Source organism: Suncus etruscus, chromosome 2 (assembly GCF_024139225.1).
Source record: "Suncus etruscus isolate mSunEtr1 chromosome 2, mSunEtr1.pri.cur, whole genome shotgun sequence".
Taxonomy (NCBI): domain Eukaryota; kingdom Metazoa; phylum Chordata; class Mammalia; order Eulipotyphla; family Soricidae; genus Suncus; species Suncus etruscus.
Window position 1 is genome coordinate 147,051,258 of NC_064849.1, and position 12,305 is coordinate 147,063,562.

Genomic DNA, 12,305 nt, shown 5'->3' on the forward strand with positions numbered 1-12,305 from the left:
TGAAGGAAATAATGAAGTATTCCACCCAATTTAATACAGTGGTGTGATCTCTATGTCTTTTTCAGGCCTTAAGTAAATATGGTTGACATGTTCATTTAATCAGCTAACTAGATTTCTGTATGGCTAATGGTTTTGAAAAACTATTTATATTTCAGTGAAGTTTAATGCATTTCAGATGGTGCATCACACATTATTCATGGTTGTGGTATGACCACAAGGCAAAAATTCAATAACTTCTGAAATCTAGGTAGATTATTTCAAATGAGTTTCTTCCTGATCAAAGGTACTTCTTCAGTCTGTGTTTTCCCATAAGTAAAATACTATTTTCTAAAGTCATTTTTAAATCTAAAATCATGTATAAACAATATGCAAATAATTAGATTACTGTTGGCCTAATACTGTTAGTTAAATAGAGTTGGAAAAAGAAAAGAAAAATAATTAACATTTTAGTGATCCTATTTTACATTTTAGTTAATTAAGTGAGATTGCCTGTGCATATACATAGCTCATTACAGCAACAAGAAATTAATCCTTAACTTTTTTATTTGGTTTTTGGGACACACCCAGCAGCACTCAGGATTTATTCCTGATTTGTCCTTGAGAATCACTCCTGGACCTTATGTGATTTTGGGATTGAGCCAAGGTCTGCTGTGTGCAAGGCATGCTATCCACTCTTTGGCAACTAATCCTTAATTTTTAATTAGTGGGCTATTTATGTCAGAATTACTAGGATCTGAAAAATATCACTCATCTTGGAATATATTTTTAATATACTTTATCTTGAATCCAGAGATAGCTCAAGGTTAACTGGCACATGCCTGGCAAGAGCAGGAAACTATGTAAGTTTAAACCTTGGTAACAGTGTTCTGGGGGGGAACTGTGATATCACTGTAATGGCCCCATAGTTTTCAAGCCCAGGCACTGAGTACTAAACTGTCTGCCAGCCAGTAGACCAAGTATCCACAAAATGTCCCAAGGGTCCATTGAACACTGCATGGGACACCCCTCCAAAATAATCATAAATATTATTTTAATTTGGAAAGATATCAAGTACTTAAAAAGCTGTAGTAATTGACTTATATTTTATAATAACAAAAAACTGTATGAATACATTTCTAAAACACGATGTTTAAATAAAAGAAATTTTTTGAAAAAAATAATATATATCCTAAAGAAAATTTATTTCAGTCAGGAAATAGATAAAGAACGATTGTATTCGTAAAGAATTTATACAATTTGTATCATAATTTGCAATAGTACTGACTCTGTGTTATGTCTGCAACACTGCTTTATCATGTCAACCCCACAGCGAGCCTTGGTTTCTTATCTAAATAATAAGATTTGTAATAATTATGCTGTACTTTGAGAACTGGGAAGATCTTGAAATTTTGCAAGATATAGGCCATGGACACTCCATGTACAGTTAATCATATTATTGACTAGACAAATGCGTATGAATGATACTTCATAAATTTGGAAAAGCATGTTGAATGCAATTTTGGAAGGTTTTTGTTTTAAGAAAAGAGTATTTAGCTTAATAGTTTTGAAAGTTAGAGCTGCCTTTTTGTGAAACTGACATTTAGTTGAAGCCTTAAAAATCTGATTATCTCTAGCCTTTTTATTAAAGTAACAGTCATGGCTGATAGCATACTCCATAACTAGGCACTTTTTTTTTTTTTTTAGTTTGTAGAAATAAACATACAGAACATCATTGAAATACAGTTGTAAATTAACTGCTTGTTCAGGCAAAAATCTCATAATTTACTCTTCTTTTTAAACCTTAAGTTCTGAATTATTCTTTAGTTTGCACTTTTGTTTGCTCTGCATGATTTTGCTTGAAATAATCTCTACTTAAATCAGGTTAGTCATGTCGACTTTAATAAAAATAACAGTTAATAACACTTTTATTCCATTTTTGTACTTCTATTTTTATTTCCTTTTTGTTTTGGATTTGCTTACATTTAAGGAAATGCCATATATTGACAAACATAATAAAATGTTACAGCATAATATTAAATGAAAATTATATTTTTCTCTCTATTTCTATTTATTTATTTATTTATTTATTTATTTATTTATTTATTTATTTATTTATTTATTTTGGTTTGGGGGCCAGGCCCATCAGCAACTCAGGGGTTACTCCTGGCTCTGCACTCAGAATTGCTCCTGGCAGTCTCGGAGGACCATATAGGATGCCAGGAATCGAACTGGGCTCTGTCTAGTGTTGGTCATGTACAAGGCAAATGCTACCACTGTGCTATCATTCTGGCCTCTCCTCTATTTCTTTTACTCTTTACCCTCTGAAAAGTCCCAATCTGAAAAGTAAAAATTATCAATGGCTTCCTGTATATTACTCTACAACTGTTCTAAAAATATGCAAATATTTTTAAATATATAAACTTCATATATTTACTTATGTGTAATAGTATATATTTTGATTATTTACATATAAATTTACATTAGGGTATTTTTCTGTCACATTGTTATTAAATTATACTTACAGCTTTAGGGAAATAGTGTTTTTGCCGGTTATTTTTGTCAATGCAAATAGTTTTTTCTTTAGGAACTCTAAATATATATACTTATTGGACATCAACGGAATAAATTACTAGAAATTATGCCATTACCATTAACTTCTGCACAGCATGCAGACGAGTGCCAGACCATTAGTTAATTCAAAAAAGAAACATACCACTAATAAATTAATTAAGATACTAGCATATAACGTAGGCAAATAGAAACAATATGGCTTGTGTATATTTTATTGAATTAACTTTATTATCATTTTCTGATACAAATTTTATAAATCTTATAAAAATTTACCCCAATTATAAGCAGTATTCAAACCATTTGATGACCCGGCAGTCTATTCATTTTATACCTAGTGAAACAGCTTTCTCAGAAGTCTCATTAAGAACTAAAGCTTACTAGAAGTATATTTTTATTTTATTTTATTTTTAGTTTTGAGCCACACACAACAGTGCTCATGGAATACTCCTGGTTTTGTGCTCAGGAGTGTCTCCTGCTGGTACTTGTGGGACTATATAGAGTGCCAGGAACTAAACTCAGGTTGGCCATATGGAAGGCAAGTGTCCTACTTTCTGTGCTGTTGTTCTGGTCCTTTATTTTGTATTTTTAAGAGGTAGAATATTATTAGAAATCACTTTATAATTGTTCTTGGGCACAGCTTGTACCTTAATTTATCTATATAAAAAAGGTATAAAGAAGCAAGTGTATATATTATTTATTCCTTCAGAGAAAGACTACTTAGGACCAGAGCGTAGCAACAGGAAAGGACATGCTAAAATTAGAAATGTTTTTCCATCGTCGTTGATTTAATTTTTAGGGACATCAAAGGTATTAAGGACAGCAGACTGGTAATTACCAAGATAAAATTGACATACCCAGGAAATGCTGAACTCTCCAATCTTCAAAAAGCCTTGTAATTTATTTCATGCAAAATAGTTAAGAAACAAAGAGGATAACTGAAGCAAGGACATGTGGTAACATTTCTTAATGTTCACTATTTTCTCAAATGAATGACTAAGAACATCTGGTAAAAACAATTAATTCACGATCTCTGACTAAACTTGATGCTATAAATCAACTCAAGGTTTCTGGTAACATAATTAATAACCAAATATTAAATTACAGGCTAGATACCTATCTTATGCCACATACAAAATTTATATGCTTCTAACAAACCATTTTAAAGCTAAAACAATGAAAATGTTTTAATCCTTGGTATTTATGAATGCATTAATATTTCATATATTAAGATAGTTTATTTGTTATTAAGAAACCTCTGAGAGAATATCATGACTTATAATCACCAAACAGCAAGTACAATTTTTGATTTTCTATAGGAACACTTGAAAAGTTATAGTGTAGACACTGAAATTTTAACCTCACTACTGTAAAAATTATCATGTCTTCATAGAATTGGAATTGATGCTGGCAGGCATTGCTTTTTAGTTTATTTATATCTATATTTGATTTAAATTATATTTGGGTATTTTGTTTGGTTTTCTTTTTTTAAATTTCTCTTTGTTGTTCTTTATTCTTAATTGCTTTACTTAAGCACCATGGTTACAACATTGTTCATTGTTGGGTTTCAGTCATACAATGTATACTATCCTTCACCAGTGGACCCTTCCCGCCACAAATATCTCAGGTTTCCCTCATCCCCCTCATATCCCCTTCTCTCTAATTCCCCCCATTTGAAACTGTAGCTTGCATTATTGTTAATGGAGGAGTGCCTTGTGTGTCAAGTTCTCCCCTTTCAGCGCCTAATTTTTTTTTAATGATTTTTATTGTGACCAAAAGTGAATAACAAATCTTTCACAGTAATACTTTTTTTTGTTTGTTTGGTTTTCTTAAAACTAGGAACTATACGTCTCTCCTCAGCTGTCTTTGTATGTGAAAAAAAGATCCTAATGAAACTTAGGAGAGTTGAGTCCTTTAAATGAAATAGAGCATAGTAAGAAGTCTGCATCAATTTCTTATTTAATAAATACTAACTACATTTTTCTTTTTAAAGCTACTAGAGTTTTCATTGGTCCATTGGTCAACTGTATTAGAAGAGTTTCAGTTCATGTTTCAGCCAATTTATTTATTTATTTATTTATTTATTTATTTATTTATTTATTTATTTATTTATTTATTTATTTATTTATTTATTTAGGTGTTTGGGCCACACCCAATGATGCTCAGGGGTTACTCCTAGCTATGCACTCAGAAATCGCTCCTGGCTTTGAGGACCATATGGGACACCGGGAATCAAACTGCTTCGGCCCCTAGATTTTAATTTTTTTTTTTTTTTTTTTTTTTTTTGGTTTTTGGGCCACACCCGGTAACGCTCAGGGGTTACTCCTGGCTATGCGCTCAGAAGTCGCTCCTGGCTTGGGGGACCATATGGGACGCCGGGGGATCGAACCGCGGTCCGTCTCCTAGGCTAGCGCAGGTAAGGCAGGCACCTTACCTCCAGCGCCACCGCCCGGCCCCTAGATTTTAATTTTTTAATGAATTTTTATTTAAAGAATCATAATTTACACTTATTTGTAGTTGGATTTTAGGCATATATTTTAACACTAGTCCCACCACCAAAATCATCTTCCCTCCATCAGTGTTCTCATACTCCCATCACCTCCTACTCTTCATCCAAACCCACCTGCCACCTTGACAGGCACAGTTCAAAGGTTGCAACCTACATTTTATATTTTTAGTGTTGTTGAATCTGTGGTTTAGATATATATAGCTGCACCACTATTCCACATCACTAGTATACCTGAATTCCAACTCCTGGTCCTCTACTACTTCTCTTTTTCATCTTCTTCCTTGATTTCCTTTTCTTCTCAGTCCTCTTTTTTAAGCTCTGGGGTCAAGGGTGACCTATGTATGCCCTCTTTACTGCATTATATTTCCTCATCCTTCCCCCCACCCCCGCCAAGTATCACATAAGTGAGATCAGTCTTTGTCTTTTTTTCTTCTGGCTTACTTTGTTCATCATGCTATCTTTCAGTTCCAACCAGGTTTGTAGCAAATTGCATAAGTTTGTTTGTTTGTTTCTTTGTTTTTGTCTCATGCCTAGCGGCACTCAGGGGTTATACTCATGGCTCTACACTCAAAAATTAATCCTAGCAGGCTGGAGATCATGATGGTAGTGGTGATGGTTACCATATGGAATACTGAGAACTGAACCTAGGTCAGCAGCATGCAAGGCAAATGCCCTACCTGCTGTGCTATTGCTCCAGCAAATTGCATGATATTTTAGTGTATTGCTTGATATTACAGAAGATAAATCACAATTACAGGGAAAGGAATATAGACAATTGAAATATTTCGGGAATTTTGTTAAGAAAATACAGCAACTTGAGATTTTAACTAAATGGTTTGAGACTAGATTAAATAAATGAGACAGGGGGTTGGGGTTAGAATAAGAAATATAAAGTTGCTATTTAATCAAACATCAAAATCACAAATGGAAAGTGGGCATATAGGGTAATTTATTGAGCTCAAAAAACTGTAAGTATACAAGGGACTAATATCACAAATGTAAGAATTTTTTCTATAAATTTATTTTCTCTTTTCACTGTGCTTTTTACTACCACCAACACTAAAGTTTATCTCCCCTCCTTTATTTTAAATTTTTATTTTATTTTTTGCATTGTCCACTGCAGATCATCACCTCATTTCAAAATTTGGTGATAGATGATTTGTTTATCCTCATTTATAATTTTCTCCCCTTATCAAATCACTTGCTGTGGACATAATTGAGAAGAGTATTCTTGAGCCATGCATGAAATAGAGAGTTATTGAAGGGGACATGATACAAAGATCAAGAAGGGAGATACCACTCAGAAGAGAGATATACTTAATATATATATACTTAGAGATATATTTCAATGGGCACTAACAATACTAAGTAAAAATATTTAAAGTTCACATAAAATTTGGAGATAATTAAAGCAAACCTTTAATTTTTTTAGAATAATAAAATGTTCTCTTGTTATTTGTATTTCATTCTATATCAAGAATAATGACCAGAACGCCCACAAAAATATATAATGAAAAATATGTTCTTAGCAGTGATTGGTTTGTTTTCTCAATCATAAAGGCATGTATAACTGAGATTCAAGATTTCTATCACATTGTCTCTGGAGCCCTTTGGCGCAGAAGTACGAGATGTATAAATTTAACAGACAGTTGCACTTGTCACAGTCTTTTCTAAGCCCATGGTTAAAGTAAGAAAAATTTTAAAATGTTTACTGATTCTAACCAGTAAAACTAAAGTCCAACTGTGTAAAAGTAGACCTTTTGAAAAAGTCCTGCTTTTTTCAATAATGAATAGACCAAGAAGTCATTTACCAATCTGTAAATCTCCTACCTGGTTTCCTTATCTATTTCTCCACTTAGCTACTTTGTTATAGGAATGCAGTAATCCATCTATTTAAAACAAATAATTAGTACTTTTAGTTGGGAGATGGTTTTACCATGCTTTGTGGAAATTTTCCTTTTTTTCCACAGTCAGTATTAATCATTTCAGACAGTTGATATAATCCAACTTACATGGGTTTATATCCTGACACTAGTTATAGAAAAGATAAGAAACTAAGATTTTTTAATGATAGAACAGATTAACATAAGCAGCAACTCAAAACTTGCTTCATAATTACAGATATACATAAAGATATGGAGTACTGACAAGAAATAAAAATCAGAGACAAAAATCTCCAAGTAACCAAATATTTTTATCTTTTTCTTGTTTAGCACAGTCAATACTAATTCCCTTAAGGCTAATTTGGTTTAGATAGAATCTTAGCAGGAAGCCTCAATAAATAGAATCTGAAGGCCTTCCCACAAACGTTAGCCATGTTTATTTTTCACTTAGAGTCTGTACCCTACCATTGCTTGCTTTTGGTTTTAAACTATTTTTCTCTCACAGTACTTTAATAGAATAAATTGAAGGGTGATAGTAGCATTTTACTAGTGTCTAGTGTTGTTTATGTTCTTAGTTCTCTATGTAATATTTCATACTCCTCTTACTACATTTATGTGGAGATGGAGATTCTAGAACTATTATTTTCTTAAGGCTCACCTATTAATATATAATCATAAATATATATGCACATACATACTTATCTGCAATCTACTCTATGAAACTGTAAGGTGATTGTAATCTAGTTAAGACATATTACATGAAAAAATATGCCTTGACATTTAGAGCTTTTTGAATTTTTGGAAAGGTCTATTTTCACACTAAATAATACTTAAATATAAGTATACTTCATGTACAATACTATTAGAATGAAAAACATATATTTTTTTGGATTTGACTTAGCTGTAAAGCAACATGTGGGCTTTGGAATAATAACTGTTTTGGAATTACACCTGGCATGCTCAAGAACTATTTCTGGCTCTGTTCAAAATAGACCTCCTGAGTGGTGCTCAGGGACCATACAGGGTGGCAGAGATTTGAATCAGGATCATGGTCATGAGAGCTGCATGCAAGTAAAGTCATTCACCTCTCATGCCATCTCTCCAATTTCAAAAATTACATTTCCAAACCTCACTTACTTATTCTATCCTGAGAATGTGTCTCTCCAAGCCTCTTCTTTATCTGCTTTGTTCCTTTTACACATTTATCTTTTTTAATTTTTTTCTTTATTTAAATATCTTGATTACAAACATGATTGTGATTAGGTTTCAGTCATGTAAAGAACACCCTCTTTCACCAGTGCAACATTCCCACCACCAATGTCCCAAATCTCCCTCCATCCCACCCCACCCCCACCTGTATTCCAGACAGGCTTTCCAGTTCCCTCATTCATTCACATGATTATGGTAGTTCTCAGTGTAGTTATTTCTATAGCTGCACTCACCACTCTTTGTGGTGAGCTTCATGAAGTGAGCTGGAAGTTCCAGCCCTCCTCTCATTGTCTCTGAGGATTGTTGCAAAAGTGACTTTCATTTTTCTTAAAACCCGTAGATGAATGAGACTATTCTGTGTCTCTCTCTCCCTCTGATTTATTTCAGTCAGCATGATAGATTCCATGTACATCCATGTATAGGAAAATTTCATGACTTCATCTCTCCTGACGGTTGCATAATATTCCATTGTGTATATGAATCACAATTTCTTTAGCCATTCGTCTGTTGAAGGGCATCTTGGTTGTTTCCAGAGCCTGGCTATTGTGAATAGTGCTGCGATAAACATAGGTGTGAGGAAGGGTGTTTTGTACTGTATTCTTGTGTTCTTAGGGTATATTCCTAGGGGTGGAATGCTGGGTCGAATGGCAGCTCATTTTCCAGATTTTGGAGAAATCTCCATATCGCTTTCCATAGAGGTTGGACTAGACAGCATTCCCACCAGCAGTGGATAAGAGTTCCTTTCTCTCCACATACCCGCCAACACTGATTGTTCTCATTCTTTGTGACGTATGCCAATCTCTGTGGTGTGAGATGGTATCTCATCATTGTTTTGATTTGCATCTCCCTGATGATTAGTGATGAGGAGCATTTTTTCATGTGCCTTTTGGCCATTTGTATTTCTTTTTTATCAAAGTGTCTATTCATTTCTTCTCTCCATTTTTTGATGGGATTAGATGTTTTTCTCTTATAAAGTTCTGTCAGTGCCCAGTAGCATATCAAAACACCCCCATCACTATTGAGGAAATTGAAACTGTAATCAAACATCTGCCCAAAAAGAAAAGCCCAGGCCCAGATGGATTTCCTAATGAATTCTTTCAAATCTTTCAAGAGGAGCTACTACCAATCCTATCCAGGCTCTTCCATGAAATTGAAAAAACAGGAACACTCCCAAACAGCTTTTATGAAGCCAACATCACCTTGATACCAAAACCAGACAGAAATGCTGCCAAAAAAGAAAATTACAGACCAATATCCCTGATGAATGCAGATGCAAAGATCTTCAACAAAATCCTGGCAAATAGGATCCAATGCATCATCAAGAAGATCATACACTACGACCAAGTAGGTTTCACCCCAGGAATGCAAGGATGGTTTACATCTGTAAATCTATCAACATCATACACAACATCAACAACAAGAAAAATAAAAATCACATGATCATATCAATAGATGCAGAGAAAACATTTTATAATGTCCAACACCCATTCTTGATCAAAACTCTCAGCAAGATGGAATGAAAGGAACCTTTCTCAATCTAGTTGAAGCCATCCACCACAAGCCAATGGCAAATATTATCCTCAATGGAAAAAAAAACTAAAAGTCTTTCCTCTAAATTTTGTTACAAGAAAAGGCTGTCTGCTCTCACCACTCCTCTTCAGCACAGTACTGGAAGTGCTTGCCATAGCGATCAGACAAGAAAATCAAGGGAATCCAGATAGGAAAGGAAGAAGTCAATCTCTCATTGTTTGCAGATGACATGATACTCTACTTAGAAAACCCTAAAGACTCTACCAAAAAGCTTCTAGAAACAATAGACTCAGATAGCAAGGTGGCAGGCTACAAAATTAACACACAGAAATCAATGGCCTTTTTATACACCAATAATGATAGGAAGAGAAGGACTTCAAGAAGGAAATCCCATTCACATTAGTGCCACACAAACTCAAATACCTTGGAGTTAACTTGACCAAAGACGTGAAGGACCTATACAAAGAGAACTATAAAGCCCTGCTCCAAGAAATAAGAGAGGACACATGGAAATGGAAACACATACCCTGCTCATGGATTGGCAGGATTAACATCATTAAAATGGCAATGCTCCCCAAAGCATTATACAGACTTAATGCAATCCCCTTAAAAAAAAACCATGATATTCTTCAAAGAAGTGGATCAAACACTTACGAAATTCATCTGGAACAATAAACACCCTTGAATAGCTAAAGCACTCCTAGGGAAAAAGAAAATGGGAGGCATTACTTTCCCCAACTTTAAACTGTATGTACTACAAAGCAATAGTTTTAATAACAGTGTGGTATTGGAATAAAGACAGACCCTCAGATCAGTGGAATAGGCTTGAGTTCTCAGACAATGTTCCCCAGACATACAATCACCTAAGTGGAGCAGGGAAAACCTCTTCAACAAGTGGTCCTGGCAGAACTGGTTAGCGACTTGCAAAAAAGCGAACATAGACCCCCAGTTAACATCATGTACGAAGGTAAAATCCAAATGGATTAAAGACCTTGTTATCAGACCAGATACCATAAGGTATATAGAACAACACATCGGTAAGACACTCCATAACATTGAGACTAAAGGCATCTTCAAGGAGGAAACTGCACTTTCCAAACAAGTGGAAGCAGAGATCAACAGATGGGAATACATTAAGCAGAGAAGCTTCTGCACCTCAAAAGAAATAGTGCCCAGAATACAAGAGCCACCCACAGTGTGGGAGAAACTATTCACCCAACACCCATCAAATAAGGGGCTAATATCCAAAATATACACATTTATCTTAATAAGAAAAAAATAGATATCAGATAGGATACAAACATAAAATGTTTTCCTTAAGGATTTGTTTCCAACTTGCTTAGAGACTCGATTCTAGAGTAAGTTCTCTCATTAACTCTAGAGAGTTAATTCTGTATCCCTGTTGTCTGTAGCTTTCACTGATGTTATTAAACATGCAATGAATGCTTATGTAGTGAGTGAAAAAAGTGGAGAGAGAAAACTGACCAAAAAACCTATCCCTAATATAATTTTCTTCCCTTATATCCCATTATTTGAAAGTGCCTCATCCCTCACCCTTTCATATACTAGATACCCATAAAAATATTGTCCCAATAAGGCTTATACTTTATTATCTTCATGAAATCATTACATGTAAAGTAGGTTTGAATGTCAATGTATTTCTTCAAACATAATTTCATAAAATAATTACCAAAAATAAAGAAACAAGATTTTCCTTTTGTTGTACTTCTTCCTTCCTTCCTTCCTTCCTTCCTTCCTTCCTTCCTTCCTTCCTTCCTTCCTTCCTTCCTTCCTTCCTTCCTTCCTTCCTTCCTTCCTTCCTTCCTTCCTTCCTTCCTTCCTTCCTTCATTCTTTTTTTTTTTTTACTTCACAGGGCTTAATCCTGGCTCTGCTCTCAGGTGTGCTCTGGGGTCCATATAGGATGTAGGAGATCAAACCCAGGTTGACCCTGTGCAAGGCAAGCCCTACTCACTGTACTATCACTCTAATCCCCTTTTCCAGAATGTTTTTACATATCTTGAATTTCTTGAAATAAGATAAGATCAGAAAATATGTAAACCTAATTATAAATTTTAATTCAATTATACTTATCAAGGAGAACTTAGCCCTCGGGTCATCAGTAAGTCTTTATACATAAGTTTGGTGATTTTGTATCTCGTGTTCTTAGAGACTGATCTTATGTTCTGTTTCCTTTCTTAGTCTGTCAATTTCTGGTATGTGCTGGTAATGAATGATGAACACACAGAGAGACGGTATCTGCTGTTTTTCCTTCTGAGTTGGGGACTGCCAGCTTTGGTGGTGATTCTCCTCGTCGTTATTTTGAAAGGAATCTATCACCAGGATATCTCACAGATATATGGACTCATCCATGGGGATCTGTAAGTACATGTTGCTTTCTTAACCTTTGTGTACCTAGGTCTCTATTGATAATTGTGGAAGTATTTAACTAGATATGATTGAAAACCTTCACTTTCCTGACATATTGACTAAATTGCCTTTTCAATAACTTTAATAGTTGCAGTTTTTCAGATGAGTTTCATTATCAAACATTTCACAGTAATTTTTGCTTGTATCTAGTCTGGCTATATTAAGATTTGTGGGGGACCTAAAGAAACGTAGTAAAGTC

At 34.4% G+C, this 12,305-nt stretch overlaps 1 protein-coding gene across 1 annotated transcript in view; it reads left to right on the top strand.

Moving 5' to 3' along the window:
• Positions 1 to 12,061, top strand: part of ADGRV1 (adhesion G protein-coupled receptor V1) — a 322,278-nt gene extending 310,217 nt beyond the window's left edge. The window contains 1 exon segment of the mRNA XM_049769107.1: positions 11,879 to 12,061. Within this exon segment, the coding sequence (XP_049625064.1) occupies positions 11,879 to 12,061 (183 nt within the window).
• Positions 12,062 to 12,305: the final 244 nt, after the last annotated feature.